Below are 26,548 nucleotides of genomic sequence, written 5' to 3'. Positions count from 1 at the left end.
GTGTCGAGTAATAGATAACGGTGACATATGATTTACGTCAATATAAGGGTATTGATGACAATATATTGGTGTCGAGTTATAGATAACGGTGTCATATTTATTGCGTCAAGGTAAAGGTATTAATGACACAATTTTGGTATCATCTAAGCATATTTATAACACGTTTTTCAAAGTGTCGTTAAATAGCCTTTCTTGACAGTGACTTCAATGACGCGAAAATTGTGTCGTTAAAAGTCTTTATGACGCAAAACTTGCGTCGTTAAAACCCATATTTGTAGTAGTGATGGCATACTTAACACTCAACGAGGCAGCATGTAATTGACCATTTAAAGGCTAAGTATCCATTGTTCCCCAGAGAATTCCACGGCCAATTGATCAGGAGCAGGATAAATAGCAGCAAAACCATCTGGCAAGAATACATCCAAAAATTGTGTAACGACCCAACTTTCCGGACTAAGCTGAGGTCACTACCAAATACCAAAACTCGACCATTCAACATAAAATTTAAAACGGACCAGTTACGATTCATTAAAAGCATTAGAAATCTTACAAAAAGATGGTTTCGGGCCCTATTTTAAATCAATCATAAAAAGTCTCAAATAAAAACTCAAGTCATCAGTTCAAAAGCACAAGTCAAATATTCTGACAAAATACATAGCGGAAGCGATAAGAAAACCAGACGCGTCCATATGGCCTTCAAGCGTCCTTCCTGCCTCTCGTCGGTCTGCCCCTCGCTGTGCTCTTACCTGAAAAGTTAAAGAAGAGAAAAGGGTGAGTATAAACATACCCAGTAAGGGACCCACTACTGGGCCCGTTAGGGGACAACAGTTAACTTCCTATTCGGGGGTACCCTACGTAACAGTCTAGTGGTTCCGTAGAACGCACATATCAGTCTAGTGCTCCCGAAGGATGCACCTATCAATCTTGTGCTCCCGAAGGATGCACATATCAGTCTAGTGCTCCCGGAGGATGCACATATCAGTCTTGTGCTCCCGAAGGATGCACATATCGGTCTAGTGCTCCCGAAGGATGCACACATCAGTCTAGTGCTCCCGAAGGATGCACATATCAGTCTAGTGCTCCCAAAGGATGCACATATCCGTAAGGCACACTACCCCATAGATGAAGCTAACCGTTACCCCTCAGTCCATACTAAACCGTCTACAACAGTCACACCCCAACGGCATTCATATTACAATTTCGCCATAGGCTTTGTCAGTCAGATAGTATAGGTTTAAACAACTCCACCCTCAGTTGCTATACGCATCACCAATTCGCACACCATTAGGGAAAACCCTAGACCCAATCAACTAACCAACCAAAACCGGACTCACTGTCCTTCCCCTTCCAAACTCTATGATCAACATCCAGCCCAATGATTTCTACATACTGAACCGTAACTTCAAGGTCCATCCACATAAAATCCCAATCTACAGATAGCAGTCACAGTACCTTTACACCAGACAAAATATAATAACAGTGCTTAACAGTCAACACACATACAGTTATTCAATACAGTCACTAACGTGTAATCCCCTGTGGATTACTACGTTTTCGGCCTCGATCCGAGGTCCAGTAGTAGGAAAACCCTTACCTGAATACTCGGTTATGCCCCTCGATCGAATCCACGCTCAACGGATCAACCTAAACGAAAACACAAAGGTTTTAGTTGATGACTCTAGTAGAAGTCGTTTTAAAAGGTCCGAAACGACACCCGTTGACTTACCCAAGGAAAGGAAAGCTATCTCCAAACAAGCCAGCCGCAGAACCCGAGAGCTTAAACGTCAATCCCTTACTACCTTTAAGGGGTGAAAGATAGGATCAAAGTTTATTCCAATATTCAACTCGAATCGGATATGGCAACATTAGGGAATTCATCAAAACAAATCCTTACCGAAGACTCACCGTGACCCGAAGTGGAGGAAGGAAGGCTTAGGTGGCTCGGCTCGGCTCGGCTTGGCCTCGGCTCACGGCTCGGCTCACGCTCGGCTCGGCTCGGCTTAACTCAGCTTGGTTCTCGACTCGGCTCGGCTCGGCTCGGCTTGGTTCTCGGCTCGGCTCAACTCGGCTTGGTTCTCGGCTTGGTTCTCGGCTCGGCTTGGCTCGGCTCGGCTTGGTTCTCGGCTCGGCTCGGCTCGGCTTGGCTTGGTTCTCGGCTCGGCTCGGCTCAGTTTTCTGCTCGGCTCGGTCTTTCGGCTCGCGGCTTGTGGCGCGGCTCGTGGCGCAGCTCAGCTCGGTCTCCGGTTCGGGTCGGCTTGGGTTCGCGATTCGGGTCGGGTCAGATTGGAATCGGAGCAACCACGAGCGACGGATTTCGGCGACCGAGACGATTCGCAGCTTGTCCAACGACTAGCCCTACTTCCACGCGGCGGAGGGCGACGGCGGATACGTCGGACGAAGGACGCACGGTGAGAGGAGACCCGAAATGGTAGGAAGCCGCGGCGGTGAGATTCCGACGATGGAGACGAAGGCGGACGACTACCACACGGACGGAGACGGAGAGGATGGATGGCGAAGAGACGAACGGAAGGGAAAAGAGAAGAAAACGACGGCAGCGGAAAGGAGAGGGAGACGGAGATGGTGGCGGCGCTTCGTGAAGGCGGCGGAGAGAACGAAAACGAAGGGGGTTTGTGTTCGCGCGCCTCCTTTAGGGTTTTTTAAAAAAAATTATTATATATATATATATATATATATATATATATATATTTACTTTTAATAATTATAAAATAATAATAATAATAATAATATAAAGTAATAATAATAATATATAAAAATATTAATATTACATAATAAAATAAATTAACATTAGATAATGATAATGTTATTGTTTTAAAATAATAATATTACTATAATATTTAATAATAATAATAAATATAATATTAATATTATAATAAATAAAATAAATAATAATAATAATAATATAACTAATATTATATTATTATTATATCAATTTACACCAACATTTTAGATTTCCGAAAATTTACATAAAACGAGAAAATTTTACCTCGAATTTTCGGGGCGTTACAAATTGATTAATGAGAGAAGGTGAAATTGTAAAACAAACACCACACACATGGACCTTTTGATACTCATCAGCTCTAGGATCATTGAATTTAGCAAGAAGAATTACAATGAACTCTCTAATTTAACGGGGATAAAATGGACCAACCTCATAAACAATCTTCATCAAATCAGCTTTCTCAATCAACTCAATAACAGGAGTACAAGACCGATGTTTGTCAGAGATATTTAATTCATCAGCAATCTGACGTCGAACCATATACTTCCATTTAGTACATTGTCCTCAAAATGAAAAGACACACCATCAATGGGAATAGCAGGAACATTTGGAGGAAGCCTGTATCATCTAGGATTGGTAGTAACAACCTTTTTCTCTTTAGCAGGAGGATGACGAAGAACTTTCGGAATAGATGAGTGGATAGTAGAAGGATAAGCTAATGAAGCAGGCTGAGAAGCAGAAGCCTAGGCAGGATTAGCAGGAGCATGTGGATCAGGATTAATAGATGAACTAAGATAAGTAGTAGCAGGTGGATCAGTATTAGTAGCAGCAAAAAGAACATTTTTTAAAGACATTAAGAAAACATTGAGAGTTAGAGCCAAACAGATCAACCATATGATCATCAAGAGCATCACAAAAACACTATCATTAGAGCAAGGCACAACAAAAGGGGAAGGAGGAACCCAAGACTTAGATGGCACAAACCCAGGAATAGAAACCACTGGAACCATGGTATCAGCAATAGAGGTATAACTAAGAGACGAATCAAAAACAGATGGTACACCTGAAACACCAAACGAAGCAGCATTATTAAACGAAGCAATAAAAGACTTAACAGACGATGGAAAGCCAAATGCAGCAAACTCCAACGCCTTTAAAGAAGTAATCTTGGCACCAGGTAGGGCAAGAGGAACATATACAGAAGGATGATGAGGGCATTGTAACAACTTAAAAAACACAAAATAATCATCGTCATCTAAGGAATCAAAACTAAAATCCATAGAGATAGTCGTAGTATCGAAACCCTAGCAGACTCTAAAGAATGAGGGATTGCACTAGACGACTGAGGAGTAGCAACATATGGACTAGAGGAAGGAACATGTTTAGTCTTAACTGGCTTGGATTTAGAAGAGAGCCAAAAGAAAGGGATCGGAAGGAGAGGCGGGAGTAGGAGCATCATTAACATCGTGTAGCATCCAAGAAGATGAAGTAGGCTCGGGAAACTAAAGCAACCACCTCGATGCTTAAAAGGACTGCAGCAGGTATCATTTGAAATCTCTTAGGTTTATGAGGGATAATGGTCTCATACTCGAAAGAGGAAGAAGCAGACATAGTAGCTTGAGAGGCAAACGAAAATAATGCGATAATGTCCAATGCGAGTAGAAACTATGGTAATAGCAACACAGTCTAAATAAATGAAAGAAAGGAGCACTCGAAATGAAAGACGAGACAAACAACCTGCACAATAAAGTACATCCCAAGGAGGAAAAAGAAGAGGAAAAAACGAAAGTTGAAGATTCAAATATTTGCATTGTGGGTTGGGCAACATAAATGCAGCCCAGATAAGAAGTATAACCTGAAGCCTATAAACATAACAAAAAGAATTGTGTAATTGCTAGGCACTAAACTTGCAAACGGTAAGCCCAGCCCATAAACTTTTAAAAACTATGGCCTCCAAAGGTTTTGTGAGAATGTCAGCAAGTTGAACCAAAATTCAAACATGCTCTAGGTTAATTACATTAGTTTCAACAAGTTCATGAATGAAGTAATGACGAATATCCATATGCTTGATACGACTATACTGCATGAGATTCTTTGAGATGTTAATAGCGTTCATATTGTCACAATATTGATCCATGGAATCTTGAGAAATACCATACTCAGACAACATCTGTTTCATCCATAGCAACTAAGTACAATTACTTCCAGCTGCAATATACTCTGCTTTTGTAGTTGACAAAGAGACACAATTATGCATCTTACTAAACCAAGTAGTAATGCATAGAAAAAACAACCACCATATATATTTTTTCGATCTTTTGAACATCCAACCTAGTCAACATCACAATACCCTACTAACACAAAGGTAGTGTCAAAAGAGTACCATAATCCATACTTAACTATTCCCAAAATATACTTTAAGATTCGCTTAGCACAATAAAGATGAGATGCACGAGGATCAATCTAATATTAAGCACATATACGAACAACAAATGGTATGTCAGGTATGTTGGCTGTTAAATAAAGAAGACTCCCAATAATACTCCAGTATAAACTTTCTTCAACCCTTTTCACCTTAATCATTTTTAGAGATCTTAAAATGAAATGTTGCTAAGGTCTACTTGGATTTAGCCTCATCCAGACCATATTTCTTTACCACGTTTCTAGCTTATTTCTCCTGAGACAAAAAATTTCAGATTTTCACTAACAAATTTGAAATCCCCAGAAGAAGACCAACTCTCCTACCATACTCATTTCAAATTTGGATTGCATTTGATCAACAAAACCTATTACCGAGGCTGGAGGAGACTCACCGAAAATGATATCATCTACATAAACTTGAGCCATAAAAAATTCATGTCCTTTAAGTTTAATTAACATAGTTTTATCAGCACCATGTGACATTATCCATGTAGAGTAAGGAACTGAGATAAGAGTTCATACCAAGCTCGAGGAGCTTGTTTAAGACCATATAATGCCTTATGCAACTTGTATACATGTTCTGGGTTTGACACATCCACAAATCCCTTTGGTTTAGCAACATATACTTCTTCATTCAGCAAGCCATTCAAGAACGCGCTTTTGACATCCATCTAATATAACTTGATCTGACGAAAACACATAAAACCAAGAAGCAGATGAATAGCTTCAAGACGAGCAACTAGTGCGAAAGTCTCACCAAAATTTACACCTTCAATTTGCACATACTCTTGAGCGACAAGAGGAGCCTTATTATGAGTTACAAGACCTTTCTCATCAATTTTACTTTTAAATACGCATTTAGTTCCAATGCTATTAGCATAAGCTGGCTTTGGAACCAACTCCCAAACCTTATTTCGTTCAAATTGAAGCAACTCTTCCTACATAACAATAATCCACTTCTCATCTTTTAAAGCTTCACTGACAGTTGTAGGCCAATTTAGGATGTATAACAAACATTTGCAATCATTTTGACATAATCTCATCTTTCCTTCTTATGAGTAGTAACCCTGCTGTTAATTTTTCCAATTATGTTATTGGACGAATGATTTTTAGTAACATGTGCTGAAGGAGTAATCATTTTTTACACTGTTGAAACAGTTGTAGGAATGTCTTGGGAGTCATTCTTTGAGTCAATAACTGGCGAATCTTCTGCAAAAATATTTTCAGACTCATTGACAGAATCAGACATCTCAAAGTTAGATCTTCTAGTTTTGACAGGAGTAGAGCTTTCTGAAATAACCATTACTATTTAAACATATTATGTTCACGGAGGGAAATGGTAGATCATCATCACCAATACAACTTACACATTTATCAACAGTTTTATCATTGATAAGCACATTAGTTGACTCCATAACAGTTTTGGAGTGTTGATTAAACACCCTGTAGGCTCTGTTATTTGTAGAATACCCAAAAAAAACTCCTTCGTCTGACTTAGAATCTCATTTGCAATGAACCTCTATCTCCCAGAATATAACATATGCTGTCAAATACATGAAAATACTTTATATTTGCCTTTCGTCCTTTCCATAGCTGGTAATCTGTTATTGTTGTACCATGACACAAGGAAATGCGATCGTGAATATGACAAGCAGTATTCAAAGCTTCTACCCAAAAATGTAAAGGAAGAGACTTTCCATGCAACATTACTTAAACCATTTCCTATAGGGTTTCGTTCTTACGTTCAATAACCTCATTCTATTAAGGTGTCGGCAAAGCTGAGAATTCATGAAAAATACCTTCAAAGGCATAGAACTCATCAAAATGTCTTTGAAAAGTCAAACTTTGATCGGCTTTATATTCAAATGTGATTTGAATTTTATAAAAATAAATGGATTTATGCTCGAGATGTCAGAATTAGTCAAGACAGATAAAATGGTAAAAAGTTAAGATGTTGAATTTTGACTTGAAAAGGTCAAAGTTTGACTTTGACTTGAATGGTTAAATGACTGTAATACCCTTGGACTAAAGTCAGTGGAAAAATCTAACATTTTGTTGAATAATCTAACTAACACTTAGTGGGATAGGTGGCTACATGAGATGTAAACATCTAGCCCACTAATTTCCACTAATACTTGGTGGATTATTACATGTTGAGATTTAAGAAACGAATTACATGCAATTTTGCATGTAATTGACTTATTTAAAGGATATTTTTCAATATTTTGAGAAATGTTTGCAAATTTTTTAATTTTTTGAATTACAAAATTATTTCAACATATTTTTCTCTCTATCTCAACTCTAAAATCCCTCCTCCAAATTTCATCCATCTCTCTCTTAATTCATTTAGCTTTCAGGTCCCACAACCCGATTCCAAGTCTGAAGAATAGCGAGCCAACTCTAGTGGTGGTCTCCGGTTTGAGTTTGTGAGGAGATTATGAGGAATAGGAGTCTTCAAAGATATGTATTTCTTTAACCCTAATTTAGTTTAATTAGGGTAGTACTGATGCATGTTAATCTCTTAATTGGTTTAGATGCAATTAGAGTATAATAGATCTGTGATTTCGTTGTCCATGTCTATTGTTTTCCTTCAAAAAATTTGGTGTAAAAATTGGATTAACGTGAGTTATGAAATTTTTCGATAATTCAGAGTATTTTTGAAATAATACTTTAACAATTTCCATCCAAAACTTAGGGTAAGGATATTTTTGAATTATTTTTGGAAAATTTAGACATTTTTGAAACTTTTAAGTATTTGAGTATCTGGCAATTTTTTGGAAAAATGTATTGGGTAGCACTATGAGAATAGGTTTTAGCAATTATGGCACATATTTTTTAAATTTTGCAAATATGACAAATTTTAATCTCTAAAATATTTTGGAGATATTTTCTACTTTAAAATTTTTATTATTTCCAAACTACCCCCTACATTCTTCCCTCTTTATTGGTCATCTCTCTTTGATGCTTCATCTTTCACTTTCTTTCTTTTTTGTAAACATTTCTATCATATTTGTATTCATAATAAAAAAATTAATCTAATAATAAAAAATGTTTGTTTTTCTCAAAGACTATTTTTCGGTTGGTTTTTTGTAGGTTCTTTCAAAAATTAAGAAAAAAACAATAAAAAAAACTACAATTCGTTCAATCTCCATTTTCGGCATCTTTATCTCCTTCTTCTTTTATTTTTCACCATTTTTATCTAGATTTTTTATAATCACTTTTTGTTAAATCTAAGTTCTTTCTTCAAACTTCTTTCAAATGGTTGCTTTCAAACACGACAACATTCTCACTTTTTAAAATACATTCCATCTTAAATATTTTATTATTCTCAAACTACCATTCAATAACTTATTTCTTCTCCCATTTTTAATGTCCTAATCATCTCATATTTCTTCTCCCACTTTTTAAGGCCCCAATCATTATTTTTCTCCCACTCTGTATCAGTTTTGTATCCTAGTGTTGTGATGTACTTATATTATATGTATTAGTTGGTTGATATACTTACTACATGATTTCCATTTTTTTCAAATTTTATGCAATTCAATGTAGTACTATTAAGTATTATTAAGTATATGAATGATGTAACTTAGTATAGCAAACATATAATATGTATCAAAATGTGCAAGAAAAGTATATTAAGTGTATCATCAAAATCTCAAGTGTATCTAGTGTATTAAGTGTATCAAACTTATTAAGTGTATTAAACCTAATCAAGGGTATCGATAATGTAATGTATCATGCTTAGTGCATCAAGTGTCCTTAATTGATTAAGTATATTTTTAAAGTTTAACAAATGTATCAACAACATATCAAATGTATCAAACCAATGATGTGTATCAAGTGTTATTTAATTCATCGAGTATATCAACAAAGCATAACAAGTGTATCAACAAAGCATAACAAGTATATCAATAACACATCAAGTGTATCAATTACACATCGAGTGTATCAACCACGCATTCAAGTGTATCAACAATACATCAAGTGATGCGTGAAAATGTTGATATTTCTAGTGGGTAGATTTGTAATTTTTCATTTTTGAAATGTGGGCTGGACTAGAATTTTGCCATTTTTGAAATTTTAAAAGTAGTGTGCTATGGACCTAATTGATCAAACTAATTTTGTTAAATTTACAAGAATCCCCCTTTTTTTCATTCTAGATAGATCTAAATTTGATTTTAATTAAGCTATAAAAGTTTGAGCCATTTTCGAAAGTTTGGCATTTTTGAAACTTTTGAAAGTTCAAAGATATTTTTAACTAAAACGAAGAGTTTTTATAATTTAGCCTAGCTTTCGCCCTAGATGCATGTTTTGGGAAACATTGTGACCCATTTATAGATTGATGAATACAACACATATTCTCATGAAAAATGGGAAAATATTTAACAATATAGTTTCAGCATACTCCACACACTAAATCTCTGTTTTGATTAGTTATTGTTTCCCACTCTCCCTATCTTCAAATGGATTGGAAATTTGGCCACTTTTTTACCCTTAACCCCATCTTCATTCCAAGCCCTCTCAAGCTCTTCAACCACTTCATTACTTAGAAGCTCTATTCCCAAATCTTTGGCTGTTTGATATGATGACCAAGACCTTAAATATATCAAATACTCCTCAAACTCCATCTCCTTCTCTGCTGCAAACTCCGTTATCGGCTCCTCCCCATCCACCGCCTCGAATGGGAATTCAATCGTTTTATACTCTTCATCCACCAACCTCCTTGGTGCATCCCAATACGGCCCAAAATCTGTTTTGTAGATGCGGCGGAGGACAGTGTCGATGGCATTATTGACTTCGGGCAATGAGTAGCACCAGGCCGCAATGATGCCGTGAGGTTTCTTCAAGACGCATCGTACGTTTTGATAGAAAGATGGGAGGTTGAACCAATGGAGGGCTTGTGCCACAGTGACTAAGTCGACAGTCCCCGGTGGTGCCACCATTTTCTCGACTTCCTCGATGGACATTGTCGATGGGGTTTGGCGGTAGTGAACATTGGGAAGTTTGGTTGCATACTCAAGCTGTTTTGGGCTCGTGTCAGTGGCGATCACGGTGGTGTAGTGTGCTGCAAGCTGAAGATGGTAGAATCTTTAGCTTTCAAAAGTAGTAATTGATGGGATGATCGGAAGTGAGTTTAACCATTTCCAAAATCACTCAGAAAGTGCTTTAATCATTCAAACAATTAAACCAACTTTAATAGTATGAAAAATGGGTTTAAACACATTGAGCAGCTAAGGAGATGAAGTAATAGTATATAGGAAGGAAAAAGTTACAGATTGAGCAGCTTGGCCGGTGCCGGTGCCGACGTCCCAAACGAGGTCGTGGAAGGGAGTTTTGGAAGTAATGTATTCAAACAACTTGGATGGATAACTGGGTCTTCCTTCTGCATAATTCTTGGCTTGTTTTATGAACAGCTTTGCCATTGTCTCTCTGTTTTTCTGTGTTTCTTTGAAAATTGCTTTGCTTCTCTCTCTGTTTATATGATTGAGTTGTAAGACTGATGAGCCAAGGCAGCAAATTTATAGGAATTAGAAGGCGAAATCGTGTTGCCTTGCATACAGTAGTCAGAAGCAAGTGGAGGAATTAGATTTGGAATTCGGAGTTTATATTTTTTTTTTTTTCACAAAAGGCTGGCTGTTCTTATTTGACTATTTTGATTCTTTTTTTTTTTTCTTCTTTTTCTTGGGGAAGTATCAAATTGATGGGATTTTTACCTAATTTCCTCAACACCTCTTTAATTTGATATTTTTGGATGCGGTTAGATTAGATAACCATTTTCCTTTTCTAAAATTAAGCATAGTTCTCCTTTATCCCGGAGGATGGTTTTCACTTTTAGAAAATTAAAAAAAAAAAAAACAAAAACAAGAACAAAAACAAGTACTTCCAGGTCTTGGTAACTATTTTTGTTTTTTATTTTTAATTTTTAAGACTTAAATCGAATTAAGTCAATCTCTTTTTTTATTATGTATTATCATTAGTTTTTTAATAAAATTCCAAAAACAAAAGGAAATTTTTAAAATTCATCCCCGTTTAGTAATTATTTCGTTTTTAGTTTTTCAAAATTAAGTTTTTTTTTCCGCATTCCTTAAACAAATTTAAGTTTTTTTCTTTGCATTCCTTAAACAAATTTTTAAAAGGTTTTTTCTTTAGTTTGGTTTGGTTTTTAAAACTATGAAAAATAGGGTGGAAGTCAAACTATTGACAAAAATAGAGTAGAATGGTGGGTACATGACTTTGCTTCCGTGGACCCCACTTTCTTTATTTTAAAATTTAAAGATATTGAATATATTTTATTTATTTAATATTTAATACGTGGGCCCCACACGTTTTTAATTTTTAAATTTAAAGTATATATATATTTGTGCGGCGATTGAGGCGAAGAGAAATCGAAAAGATAGGTGAAGGACGGTGGCAAGCGACAGGGTAGGAAATTGCAGACGGTGGCGATTGAATCGGAGGACGGGGTAAAGTGGAGGACAGCGGCGATTAACGGGGTAGGAAAATGGAGACGACGGCGAAAAATAAATCCTGTCGACCGCGGTGGTCAACTTCTCAGTCCTCGGATTCAATCTCGTCGACGGCGTCGAAGTTAAACACGTCGGTTTTTTCTGTAGCTCGTCTAGTGAGGAGATATTTCGGTGTATAGTAACCCATTGTGCCAATCTCGACGGTGGCGTTTGGAGATTTATCGTGCGTGGACCGGGAAAATGGAGAGGGATGAGAAGAAGACGGTGGAGGACAGCGGGAGAAGATGATGGGTAGGGTGGGGCCCATATATATAATATCTTTAAATTTTAAAATTAAAAACTCGTGGGACCCACGTATTAAATATTAAATAAATAAAAAATATATATTCAATATCTTTAAAACCTGTGGGACCTACGTATTAATATTAAATAAATAAAATATATATATATATATATATATTCAATATCTTTAAATTTTAAAATAAAGGAAGCGGACGCAAGCAAAGTCGGGTACAGACTTCTACAAAACTACCCTATTTTTTTTGTTGATAGTTTGGCTTCCACCCTATTTTTGACATTAGTTTTTTAAAATACATTATTTTAAAAAAAGATCCAACTATGAGTAAGAGATGTATAAGAAAGAAAGAAATTTGGAGGGGCAAGTAGCACTATTGGCCTAATTTTCAACAACAAACCCTCATAAACCAAATCGTTAATTAATTAATTAATTAATTATTATTATTATTATTTTGAAAACAGTATAAGGTTTAGAGTTGGAAATATTCTTCATACGTTTAATTTTATTTTAGACTAGAAACAAGAAATCAAGTAGTTACTAGACAATTGTAATTGGTACCCAAGCTTTATTTATGATGTATGGACCTATAGGTTTCTTTGACACTTTACATTTTGAGAGGTGTATATATAGTATGCGAACAATTCTTATCTAGTTCTAATTGTGTCAGTTTCAGAAGAAAAAAATTAATAGTTGTCCGCTAGTATTCACAATCAGCTTATTTTCTTTTATGAGCAATCCCCAAAAAATTAGAAGGAAGACTAGAGTGTCAATCAGCGTCTATCATTGATTTTTCTTATAAGAGACAATAATTCAAACTTTTTATGTCCTCATCAATAATATATATTCTAATTACACTTTATTAGTTTATTCATTAAAACGAAGTATAAACTGTAATATGGCAATTTGTTGAAAAATGAACGAAAAATTGAGGTGACACATGAGGGTACTTTGATGGTGAGAGGTAAAAAAAATGGGAGATTTTTCATCCAATTCAAAATGGCCTAAATTAGAGTGAGAAACTTATTTGGGAGACATAATATATATTAGTCAAAAACATCGAGAAAAACCGTATATTATATAATACGAAATAGACTTTCATTGTCTAACATCATATTTCTATCTTTTATTTCAAGTGAAAAATATTGATCAAACTGTTATTATTAAACTTCAATAGTTAAAGAGTTAAAATAAAATTTTAAAACAATAAGAATCTAACTCTAACATATATTCTAGAGGTACACATCTAACAAAATCACCATCATACCACTAAAATCATGTAACGCATCAATAAATAAAAAATAGTCTTATGTTTTAATAGGTAGAAAAAGAAAATGAAACTCTAATTTGGAAGTTAATAATTTAAGTATTGATTGCACTCATATTGATAATAAAAGTAAAATCGTTGGGGACATTTTAAAAGTATATAACCAAAATTAAGTATATAACCAAAATTGAGTTGAAATCTTGAATTTTGAGGAATATTATTGAAATTGATAGCAATTTTCATATATAATTTAACTTTAAAAATTTCGTATTGAATAAGATTTAAAATGAGGATTGATTTAGGAAAATGCGTAAGAGAGAATATCTTATCCCTTCACGTGCTTACTTGGGGACAAAGTCAATGTGGAGAGAAGTTCAATTTTAAATTTTCTTTTTGTTTGTTCTAGGTCACTTTCTATTGGCCCACGTGCATTCTTTCAAAAATTAATATAATTAATTAAATGGTTGATTTTTTCAATCATATAAAACCAGTTTCAAATTTATCAATGATCGACATTGATTAACTTCTATCACTATCTATGATGATATTGATAGACACCGATAGAATATCAATATCTATTATTGATAAATTTTAAATTGGGGCACTTGCTAAAAGAGCAAACAAGTAATAATAGTTAAGTTTATAACATACACATTTTATTGTGGAAAAACCGTGGAAATAGCAAATTTATGGATAGAAAAAAGAAAAATAGCAAACTGTTAAATTATTTTGATTTATGGCAAAACTAACTGGCAAAATAATTTTTTTCATTTTTTTTATTCGAATTTACCCCTTCACGGATGACAATTATCCATATACACATATCACGAATACAACAGTATATTTGTAAACACACTCACTTATGATATTTATTAACTAAATCAAAAAAATATTATATTGTTTCAACAATCCCTAAACATATGCCATTAGTCTCAATTTGCTATTTCCGTCAAAATTGCAAAATATTGGATTGCAAATATAAAAGTAGCAAATATTTTTTATTTAAGGCAAAACTGTCTGTTGGATATTTTTTTTCAATTTTTTTGCTTGAGTATACCCTTTACAAATGAGAATTCCTCGCGAATACAATGTATTTGTAAACACATTCACTTTTAATAAATCTTAACTAAATCAAAAAATATTCTCTTGGTGCAGAAGATTTCACCAACATTCCCTAAACATTTGAAAGGTTAAACTAAACGTCTAGCGAGTGGAATCTTTTCTCAATTGCTTTAAATAAATCAATTTGTCATTGCACAATCGTTTCTAAGACAGTCGTCAAGTGAAATGTAATTCAACTATTCCGTTTTAGATTTATACATTGGTTCCAAACGTCAATGTTTTTCAATTATCGCAACTGTCAACAATTCATAATTCTCAAAGCTCTCTTTGTTATCATTTATCATAATTCGTATCACATCGTATGCCTCTTGCATACTATATATCCGACTCACAGAAATCTTTCTTCATATTCTATTACGTCTTTGTACCCTTTCTTTGGCTCAAGCCTTTGCCACCCTCTTTTGCCAAGTTGCAGTTGTGCGGAGAAAACTCGGTGCAGTTAGCAAATACGTACCATCAATTCTATTACGCATAATGCGTCTTCCAATGTCAGATCACACAACAAGTATGAGGCATCCCATACCAGATCACACAACAAGTATGAGACATCTTATTCAAGATCAAGCAGCATGAATAAGGTATTCTATTTCAGATCACACAACAAGAATAAACTATCTTATCCTAAATCACACAGCAAGAATAAGTCACTATTTCGCATAGGGTACAAAGATAATCTTATTCCATGCAACATTGGTTTTGTATTTTTCCACATAACACCAACATCATCAATAACACTTGTCATATGTTTAAACATAATTACCTCAAGGGGTTTTGAGAAATATCAATACAGTTCTTTCATTGGAAAGTACACTCGTAAGATACTTTCTTATATAGTTTATCATCTCATTTTAGTTTCACAATCATTTCAATTCATTTACAGATCACACACGTTTTGAAAATGAGAAAGCATAAGGAGATTCATGTAACATGATCTTAGTGGAAATAGATGTAAGGATTCAAATACATTTTAGAAATCATTTATATTTGGAAACATTTATAAGAGGAAAAAAAACCACTCACAGTCGCAGTCAATTAGCTTCTTAGCCTAGTTTCCTCGGCCAGGAGTTCCCTTGCGCTTCTCGAAATTGTTGCCGAAAATAAGTTCGTTCAGCGTCTTGGGGTCTTGGATACTCGCCTAGTTTTCTCAAATGTTGCTCAGGGTAAAGAAAAATAAATTCAAACTTATCAGAATTCCTCTATTTATTGGCCTCTCCAGTGAATTTTTCCATGACAAAATGATTACCTTTTTCTAACCACAAGAAGTGATCCAATCCAACGATGCCACGTGTCTCTGCCCAACTCTTATCCTAAATTTAGATTGAGTGACAGGGTTCAATCAATCGCTTGGCTACTGACATTAGGGTCACATCACTGTTTTCTTGGTGAAGTAATTCAGATTACCTAGTTGTTTGTCGAGTACTCCTACCCATTAGGGACCTTCCATCGCATATATTTGTGTGGGATGCATTTTACTATAAGAAGTCTCTTCGCACAAGATCCCTAACGCAAGGCTTCCGTTGCGTTGGTGGTGTGCAGTTTGGACCTTACATTTTTCCCCTTTGCTTATGCTCTAATTATTTCTCCTTTTAAAAAAAAGTAAGGGGAATTGTTATGTATATATAAAAAAAAACAAACAAAATATAGCAAAAAGCTTGAAAGGACTGCATAATCAGATGAATTTTGTTATTTTTTAAAATGTCACGAAAAGTAATTAATTTAAAACTATTTCTCCAATTCAAAATGTATTATTTCTTTACCTTTCTTGAATCCAACTAAATATTAGTTACTTTTTTTTTAAGTTAAAACTTAAAAAAGAAAAGTAGAGAAAAAAAAAAGGGAGAAAAAGGGGAAGAAATGGAATTTAATTATAAAAAAGACATGAATTAAAAATGTAACTTAACGGAAAAGACTCACCAAATAAAATAGCATATGCAAAAATAAAGAGAAAATAAAAAGATCCAAACAAAAAACAAAAAAAAAAGCGAGTTTGTATCCTTCAAAATGGGATTTCGCGGTTGAGCCGTTACTGTGGATTTTGATAGGCGCAACCGGTGCCCGGAGAAGAGCTTTTGATCGGAATCAATGGAGGTCCTTCCCATTTCAATTGATGCATACAGATTAGGGTTCATCGGAGCTGGAAAAATGGCTGAAAGTATAGCTAAGGGTATTGTCCAATCTGGTCTTTTACCTCCTTCTCGTATCTCCACGGCTGTTCACTCCAACCCTAGTCGCCGCATTGCCTTCGAATCATTCGGCGTTAGAGTCCTTCCCAAGAACGATAACGTATGATTATCATTCATCTTTCCAACTTTAGTCCTGCGTCTTTCAGTCTCTGTACTTTTACATAACCGGAATCGTTCTTTTTCCTTTTTCGATTGCTTTTCATTAGGTGGTTGAAGAAAGTGATGTGGTCATTTTATCTGTTAAGCCTCAAGTTGGTACGGCTTTTGTTCATCTCATTTATTGCTGTTCTGTTATCCCAATTTTGTTTATTAGTTTTTTTTTCTTGGTGTTCTCATTTTGAGGGAGTTTCGAGAGAAGCTTTGGTGATTTAAATTTCGAAATATCGAATTGGGTTTAATTGGGATTTGTCTTTTGAAAAACTGTTACTTAAGATGTACGTTTGCTACATCAATTTTATGTTAAATCATGACTAATGGGTAATATTGGTTGCAGTTAAGAATGTGGTGTTGAAGTTGAGGCCTCTACTCTCAGGGAAGAAGCTTTTAGTTTCAGTTGCTGCTGGGGTAAAACTGAAGGATCTACAGGTTCTTGACTTTACTATACTTGCTTTTTTGAATTGGGTGTTAAGTCTGATGCATATACCTTTGCTTATTCATTTCAAATTTGAGGTTTCTGTTTGAATATTTTGCCAATGAAAACAGTTTGTATTGATTTCTTTTGCTGTATAGGGTAAGTTTGATGTGATTCTCTCCCAATATTTTGTCGTGTTTGGTTAAATGTTAAAAAGTAAGTTTTTATAATTTGGATCATTCTCAAGCTTTTTGAAGTACTTGAATAAGAAGCACTTGGGATGAGTTTGAGATTACTTTTAGAACGGTGAAATGCTTTTAGCTCTTTAATAATACTTCAAAATTTACAAAGTGTTTGGTTATATAATAAAATGGTTTTGAAAATTCTAGAAGTACTTTACAAGCTCTTAAAGTGATTTTTAGGAGAAGCGAGAAGCACTTAATTAGTGTTTCTTTCAAGACTCTTTATAGAAGAAATGTTGTCATTTTAAAAGCATGTTATCAAAATTCATCCGAAACTATTTTTCCAACAAGTGTTCATCGAAGAATGCTCTACTCTTAAAATTTATCTCAACTTCATCCTAAATAATAGTTTCTATATTCAGACTCTTCGAATATAGCAAAATGAACCAAAATATAGCAAAATTTCAAATTCTAGCAATGATAAACACTAAAATAATCCATCAATGTCTATCACCATTGATAGAATTTGAAATTTTACTATATTTTGTAAATATTTTCAGCCGTCTTTCCATTTACAATAATTTTCCAATTATATTCTCATTTAATCACATACGTATTTTTCTTCCTTTTGACGAACGATTGCACTTGGAGTAATGCTTTATACATTTAGGATTGGGCAGGTCATAACCGATTCGTTAGAGTTATGCCAAATACTCCCGCGGCTGTTGGAGAGGCTGCATCAGGTATTATCTTTTCCACTTATGTTTAAATTTAATGTCATTTCCCTCTCTCGTATCTGTTTCTCAAGTACTGAAATAGGTATTGCATTCTAGAGAGGATAGGATTGATTTTTCTGGTATTTAATTATATTGTGATGCATGATCTAACAGTCAACTCAAAATGAACTGGGGGATCCAATTAATTGGCCAATCAGGGTGCAGGATTTTAATTACATTTGCTGAATCTTCTTTGAAATTCTATGCTTAATGAATCTACCATTACAAGTTATATAAGAAAAGAAATATAGGCATCTGGAAACTCAAAATAAAATAATTTGAGGATGAAGGCTTCTTCATATCCCTTTCTTAATTTAGAGAATCCAGCTTCATGAGAATTGAGGTCTGTTTCTATTTAAATGATAAATGTTTGTGCAGAATTTTATTAAACTTTCTGATCGTTAGTCTGGTTTACTTGGAAGCTTCATTCAAGCCAGCCAAGATGGAAAAATATATATTAATCAACTTCAGTACTACTTCATTACATGACGTGGATGACAGATATCAAAATTTCCAATTCGTCTTGCTAAGTGTACAGCATGGAGTAGAAAAAAAAAGTTATACTCTCCAGTTTTCACCATTTTTTTCTTATGTTCTGACTGATGAAAAGTTCTGCTTCTGTTTTACTAGTTATGAGCTTGGGAGAAGGTGCAATAAAAGAGGACGGACAACTAGTAGCTAAATTATTTGGATCTGTGGGTAAGATATGGGAAGCTGAGGAGAAATACTTTGATGCAATCACTGGTTTGAGGTATGTATGCAAAGTAAGAGCCGAGTCCCACAGTTCTACTAATTAGCAGAACATAAGACCCAAAATTTTCTTCTTTTTATATTACCACTTCCTAACTACTTTGGATCCTGCTGCTTTTTTTTGGGGATACGAGATAAAAATGTTAGGATCTTATTATAATATTTATTTGGTTAGAGTATTAAGATACTATTAAAATATTACGGACATAACAATTATTAGTTAGGGAGTTTGTTAGATGAATGTTCATAAATAAAGGTTTTAGAGACAAACACGTGTTCTGTATAGTCTTGAAAACAAATTTAGCCTTTCAGACGGTTGGTAACCCTTTGTAATTTTCTTTTTAATGCGTATTTCAATTAAATTTCCTTCCAATTTTCGGTTCCATCATCATTTTCCAGCTAATAGTACTGTATGTAAATGGAATTATGCAGTGGAAGTGGACCAGCATACATATTCCTAGCAATTGAAGCTTTGGCGGACGGAGGAGTTGCTGCAGGTCTACCACGAGAACTTGCAATGGGTCTAGCTTCTCAAACTGTGAGTCAAATTCATCTGATGTGCTTGTGTCTAAAGTAATTAATGTTGTGTACCTTAATAACATAATTGGATTATACTAAGTAAATTAGAAAAGAGAAATTACTTGGGAGCATCCCAAATTACACCCATTTTTGTGCAGTCCACCTAAGTGTCCAATCATAGGTTGTCATGTATCAAAGCTTTCTTTTCTAAAAAAAGATATCTTTTTTATATATCCTTTTCCCTTTGTGATTGATGGAGATACTCGGAGATGGTTTCAACCAACTAGAAATACGTTTTTCCTATGATGTAATGTGTCGTGCCTCGAAGACGAGAAATTTAGCTTTTGACTAAAAGCCATACATTCAGAAAAATTAGCATGAAAGTGGTGAATAATGAAAGATCGTCAGACTCCTTTTGTTTAAAAAGAAAAGAAAAGGAACAAGTATCAATATTGATGGAGTCCATTAACGAATATATAGCTGCTATATCTTAGCATCTTATTTTACAATGTGAGTTTATGTTCTAAAAAACTACCAAACCTGAGATAAGTTCGAACTTGCCTTAACAAGTTAAAAGGTAAACTTTTTATTGAAGATGCTGTCGATATACAATCATATAACTCAAGAAGCCAACCTTTTCTAGTTTTAATGGTATAGAATGTTTTCCTATTTGTCCTTGTATTATCTGATAGATGTCATCTAGAACATGAAGATGGTAAAAGTTATCACATTTTGTGGAATGGCTGTTGTAAAAATCTGTTGCCCTGAAAATCAATCACTATTCATTTCCCAATTGATTTCTCTATACAATGAACTTCATAAGAACCAAAACTCAATAATGAAATGCAAGTGGTAGAAAACTTGCAACATAGCCAAGTAATTTGAGGTGCTTCGACCCTCCTCTCCTGCCAGTTTATTTACCAAAATATTGCTCCTGTTATTCATTACCCTCTCCTCTATTTATAATCAACAAGCATAACAAACTCCCGAGCTAATTTACTCATATGTGAGGTCTTCTTAGGTCTGCCGATGAAACATGTTAAACATAGTTATTTGATCTGAGACTGCTTTAAATCTGATGCACTACTTCATACTGATTGAGAATTTGTTTACAGGTATTAGGTGCAGCCTCCATGGTGACTAAAACTGGGAAGCATCCAGGACAGCTCAAAGATGATGTTACATCACCTGGTGGGACTACCATTGCTGGTATACATGAACTAGAGAAGGGAGGACTCCGTGGCATGTTTATGAACGCCGTGGTTGCTGCTGCTAAGCGTGGTCAAGAACTTTCCCCGAAGTAGTGGCAATATTTAACTTCCTAGTAAAGGTTGGAGGTAATTTATTTACCTTTCAAGTTTTGGAGAGGTGATGAAATAAGGTAACAAGGAAAGTAGAGTCTTGAAAGCTTTAGAATTATTGTTGATAGTTGGGGAAATTATAAGTCATCTGCTGCAATCTCTCCTTTAATAACAATATGGATGAAGAACAAAATTCTTCACTCTTTTAAGCTATTTGAAGAAATTTCTAGTATGGTTAGGCTATTCGTATTTTTTTTAAAACTCTATTGTGGGGTATGTCTTTGTTTATTTACTCTTTTCAATTTAGTTTCATGGTGGTAATTATGAATTCAAGGGTCAAAACCGGGAAAATTTGAATAAATATTGTAGTTTTGGAAAATAATTATTGATATATTGTAGTTTTGAAAATATTTAAAAGAATGTGGTAGTTTTAGTCTCTCGTTTTAGTCTCTCTCTCCAATGTCTTGGGTTAAACCTAAGACATTCTCTCTCTCTAATGTCTTGGATTGGACCTAAGATTTTGCTAATATCTTTTTAAAATTTTTTGTTTAAATTTCTTGTTTAAATTTCTTGTCTCCCTTTGTATTCATTTTAATAGTTTTGTCAAACAAATTTAAATTTTGTGATTGCTCTTCAATATTAAAATTTATATGAGTATTTTTAAATAATTAAATAATTAGATGAACCATTTTTAATAATGACGCATAATTAAAAAATTAAATATAAATTAAAATAATTTATAATAAATAAATTACATTTATTTGATTGATAAAAAAAAAATTAATGTGTTCCACAACTCGGACGTTGTCGATTTCGAGTTGTTTGTCGACGTCGACTCTGAACTTTATGTTTTCGGTCCTCTTGGTTCTCTGGTTCTTGTTGGTACTCTTGTCGATATGATACATTTGCAGGTGCTTCATGATACAAATATTCGTTATGTTTCTCATAGCCACGTTCATGTCCATGCATGTAAGAATTAGATGGACCGACCGCTGCATCATATTATCCTGTACCGACCTCAGAATCACAATATCATGCTCCAAATGTTGGCATCATCGTCATCGGACTATCATAACCAATTTGGCTCTGTGTTTGTGTCGTAGGAGGCACTTCTTCCACATTATGGTAAACTTCATTAAGTTCAGCTTCTTTCGCTCGAACATGTCCCCTATGAACTGGTGGAGGTACAATAGGTAGATCGTACATATTATGTATCTCCTTCATCTACCTCTCATTATTATTACATATATTAAGGACTTGTTGTGGATCATCCGTTACATCACGAAGTCTTGCATTGTTCGATCTTTGTAAATTGTAAAAAAAATTAGAAATATTTAATTGAATAAATAATTTAAGTAATTATACAATATTTAAATATGTACCAGATGATCCACGACTGCTCCAGGTCGAGTGATGTAAAGCTTCATAATATTATTATACCAATGGATGTATTCTTGAGTCACATCCATATCAAATTGTTGAATCGAAACTCGTCATAAATCTTCTACGAGATTGTCATCGACTACTAAATGTGTAACCCTGTCGGATCAATATGTAACTCTCAAGTCAATGTTATGTAGAAGTGGCTCAGTATTGCATATTGATGGGATATTTTGTTTAAGGTCGAACTGTCTAAGCACCCTATCAGGATGATGTCACTCACTAATATGGAAACATATGAGAGGATTGACGGTCTGCCATATATCTTGACCGTTCTTACAAAAATTTGGCAAATTATCAATCACATCTTTGTAAGACTCCCAAATAATCTGAAACATCACACATTACATTAAAAATAAATAAATATATGTTTACTAATGAATAAAGAAATTAAAATGTCAATATCGACATACCCGATCACGTTGAAGAAGGTCGAACATGTATACCTATACTGACTAACTACATGAGTACTCGATCTAGTTACACAAAATTGGTCTCTCCAACTGTATTAATAAAGTAAATTTTATATTTTGATTTAGGGGTCTTTTTAAAAATATAAAAAAATGACAAAGTATTTACACTGTATAGAACAATTTCGATCGTTTAATTAATTAGGTTACACGATCGTTTAGATTTGACTACCCTAAATCTAAACGATTAGATAAACGATTAGGTACACGATTTGGCTACCCCAATTTTTTTTTCAAAATTTGGTATACGATCGTTTAGATTTGGCTAGAAGATTGTTTAGATTTGGCTACACGATCGTTTAAATTTGGCTACACGATCGTTTAGATTTAGGGTTCTAAATCTAAACAATATTTTTTTTTTCAAAATTTGGTATACGATCGTTTAGATTTGGCTACACAATCATTTAGATTTAGGGTTCCAAATCTAAACGATTTTTTTCAAAATTTGGTATACGATCGTTTAGATTTGGCTACACGATCGTTTAGATTTGGTTACACAATCGTTTACATTTGGCTACATGATCGTTTAGATTTGGAACCCCAAATCTAAACGATTTTTTTTTCAAAATTTGGTATATGATCGTTTAGATTTGGGTACACGATCGTTTAGATTTGGCTACATGATCGTTTACATTTGGTATACGATCGTTTAGATTTGCTATTTTGTTACATTTGTGTAAGTTTCTTTTTTATTTAATTATATCACTCATTTAGTATTAAACTATTACTTGATATAAATTAAAAAAAATAGTATACCATGAACCAAGTGCTCGTCCAAGTAGTAGATGATCATTTGCATGTGTAAGCTGTGGAGCTATTGTGGGAATCATTCCCAAGCCCATATTTGAAGAAGTATCAACGGACCAGCAATGTCACGAACATCTCATTTTGATGCTTTGCATAGTTGTCTATACAACCATGCCAAGCACGCTCCACTCCACGAGTATCAACCCGCCTCATGTAAATCACCCAATAATGGCAGGAACATCAGATGCACAAAACTACCTGATTTATCAGAAAATAGACTTCCACCCATTAATTGTAAAATGTATGCTCTTGTATATCTGATCACGATTTCCTCTTCTGCATCTTCATCAAGTCTTGGAAATTGTGACGCCAACCACGTGAGATTTAATCTTGATCCCTTTATTTTATTAGCAGGTGGGACCACACCAAGTAACATCTGACATAAATTTATCTAGTCTTAATGCACTTGACTGATAACAGGTTCTCCATCGACAGGTATCCCTAACAATACTTCTACGTCCTGTAAGGTGATAATGCACTCTCTAATGGGCATATGAAACATAAGCGTCTCCGATCTCCATCTCTCAACGAATGTAGTAATAAGGTGCCAATCTAACTGGATGAAACCCAATCTAGTCACCCCATAAAATCCAAATACTTGGAGTAGAGACAATATTTTACGGTGAAGTGGGATATTGCGTTGGACTACTGCCTCTCTACGTATACAACCCAACTCACCTACCGTTCTATCCTCCCACACAATTGAAGATCGATGAAAAGATTGATCATACAGAACATTATAATCAATTGGTCCTAGGTCTAAAGTCATAATCTACACAGAAAATATTAATTAGAAAGTAAACAAGTAGGTACAACAAAAAATGCTACATAATGGATTATATAAAATAAGGTTATCGAACTAATTGGTACACAAAAAAAAAAATGAAGTACACAATTTCTTAATTATCAGGTGCTCGTGTCTATAACAAAGGACATTTCCTTCGATTGTGACCTCATTGACCGCAAAATCCACATTGTACTTGAGAACTCGGTTCCCTCCAATCCATCTCATTATGATATCGTAAACTCTTTGGTCGATCGGGTTTTCTCAACAATGATGGTTTAGGATGTAAGACGAGCATAACATGTGTGATCCAGTAATCTTCATGTGGTACTGGTTGAAACTGAGGAGAGTAACATGAAACATACTTTGAAAGTTTGTTGTAGTCCTCAATGAAATCTTCGTAGTTCATGTTAAATCGTAAACAAACTGTCATACAATGCGAACATGGTATGCCAAAAGCTACGCATTCAACCTTAATATTTGAATATTTCCTCCTTTCGCATTAAGGCTATGGCATCCGGTTTTCACATGAAATACGCCTTCATGTTGATCATATGATTGCACCTCATGTTTACTAGATCTTGCAGCCCATTTCAAGATTTTATCAAGTGCGTACCTGCAAAGTGACTTCACTTAGTACCGTAGACTTATTCAAAACTAATTGCATGTTATAAATTATTATCGGGTGTATTTATCTCGACGTTTCAATGAAACTCTGATTTCTTCTCTTCTTTTCTCAAAATAATTGACACATTTATAGAATGTTGCTTGAGCAAGAGCATTTATCGGTAACATTCGAGCTCCTTTTAGGACTCCATTCATGCACTCTGATAGATTTGTCGTCATCTATCCATACCTAAATCCGCTGTCATGTGCTTGAGTCCATTGCTCAATATCAATGTCGTCAAAAAAGCTCAAACAGTTGCTGTTAATTTGTCTGATGTCTTTAATTGTTTTATTAAATTTTCGAATTTGGAATTGACATCCGACACGATATACATAATTTTTTAATGTATTAAACTTAAACTTTTTATTGAAGTTGCTGACAATATGACGCAAACAGAACCTATGGTGACACTGAGGTTCTGTCCATCTGTTTGTTGGATTGTTTACAGTCGATATAATGCCAGCATGTCGATCTGAAACTAAACATACCTCATCATGGAATACAACTTTTTTGAGGTGTTGCAAAAACAACCCCCAGGAATCTGCAGACTCCTCATCTACAATGGCAAACACAAGTGGGAGAAGATGTCTGTTTGAGTCGACAGATGTGGCTATTAGCAACTTGCCTCGATATTTACCATATAAGTGAGTGTCATCTATCTGAATAACCGGCCGACATCGACTGAAGGCTTCTATACAAGGACCAAATGCCCAAAATACAAAAGTGAGAACAACATGCCCTTCAATGTTTGTGTCACACACTCTCCATTCCACTCATGTTCCAGGATTAATGTGTTTAACCATATACAACCACTTGGGCAAAAGTTTATATGATTCGCAGTCACCGAACACTTTTGCCACCATTTTTCTTTTACCATCCCATGCTCTATGATAAGGAACATGATATCCATTTTGTTTTCATATTGGACTGTAGTTGTGCGATGCTGATTGATGGTTTTTCTTTTACAGCATCACAAAACTCTCGGGCCATCATTGAAGAATTCAATTGTACATGACTTTGACTGAGTTTGAAATAAAAACACGTGTGTTGCTCAGGTAATTTAGTAATCTCGAACATACCATGTGTTTTTTTCTTCGATGCACGAAGCCTCCAGGTGCACCCTTCTGCCCACTTCTTTCATCGAATTGTCCAAATAGTCGGTGTTGATTCCAATACCTCATATAGTGCATGATTCTTAATGGCAAAATATTTTACCATATGTTGAAGTGTTTCTTTATCTTGACATGTCATTTCCTTATACAATTCTGAATTGTCAACAACCACAGGGGCTACAATCGGGTCGTGTTCACGAATACTATCTATTACATCCATATCTATCTGAGTGAGTGTATTTGATGGTAATTCATGTTCAAGACCATCAAAGTCAAACTCTTCAAACTCATCATCTGTTTCTGTTCGAAAGTCCATATATTCATTATCAGCCACAATTTCTTCATCATTATATACCAACGATGCAACTAGTTCAGTGTCAGGGACAATAACCTGAGTTCGATCTTCGAGCTGACCAAATGGTTCTGAATTCAAGTTTATATCCAAACCCACTCTACTCACATTGACATATAGATGCACCATGTTCGGGATTGACATTGCAATTGAAAACATAGTTTTCATTGCTTGTTCATTTGGTATAGGAAATGACATAAACCTTATTAGTCCCGAGGGAGTTAGATTTGGATGTCTATATATAATTTCTATATCACTTATGCGTATATCTATACCAACTGATGATCCTACGATTTCAATAAATTGTTCAAACACAATTCCA

General features: G+C 34.7%; 2 protein-coding genes and 1 long non-coding RNA gene across 3 annotated transcripts; 1 reads left to right on the top strand and 2 right to left on the bottom strand.

The window, feature by feature from the left end:
• Window positions 1-9,519: 9,519 nt before the first annotated feature.
• On the bottom strand, window positions 9,520-10,740 carry LOC103495802 (uncharacterized). The gene is made up of 2 exons (XM_008457465.3): window positions 10,435-10,740; window positions 9,520-10,233 (listed from the first exon to the last, which is right to left on the bottom strand). The coding sequence occupies exons 1-2, from the start codon at window positions 10,582-10,584 to the stop codon at window positions 9,592-9,594; spliced, it is 792 nt and encodes a 263-aa protein (XP_008455687.1). The 5' UTR covers window positions 10,585-10,740; the 3' UTR covers window positions 9,520-9,591.
• Window positions 10,741-14,421: 3,681 nt separating this feature from the next.
• LOC107991423 (uncharacterized) lies at window positions 14,422-15,884 on the bottom strand. Its single transcript, XR_001763437.2, has 2 exons — window positions 15,333-15,884; window positions 14,422-14,774 (listed from the first exon to the last, which is right to left on the bottom strand). It is a non-coding gene; the product is annotated as an uncharacterized LOC107991423 (long non-coding RNA).
• Window positions 15,885-16,229: 345 nt separating this feature from the next.
• Window positions 16,230-20,837, top strand: LOC103495803 (pyrroline-5-carboxylate reductase). The gene is made up of 7 exons (XM_008457466.3): window positions 16,230-16,595; window positions 16,702-16,750; window positions 16,989-17,080; window positions 17,919-17,991; window positions 18,655-18,775; window positions 19,207-19,312; window positions 20,409-20,837. The coding sequence occupies exons 1-7, from the start codon at window positions 16,395-16,397 to the stop codon at window positions 20,595-20,597; spliced, it is 831 nt and encodes a 276-aa protein (XP_008455688.1). The 5' UTR covers window positions 16,230-16,394; the 3' UTR covers window positions 20,598-20,837.
• The last annotated feature ends 5,711 nt before the right edge of the window (window positions 20,838-26,548 follow it).

The sequence above is a fragment of the Cucumis melo genome, chromosome 8 (assembly GCF_025177605.1).
Source record: "Cucumis melo cultivar AY chromosome 8, USDA_Cmelo_AY_1.0, whole genome shotgun sequence".
Classification (NCBI taxonomy): domain Eukaryota; kingdom Viridiplantae; phylum Streptophyta; class Magnoliopsida; order Cucurbitales; family Cucurbitaceae; genus Cucumis; species Cucumis melo.
This window is presented reverse-complemented; position numbering and strand designations above follow the sequence as displayed.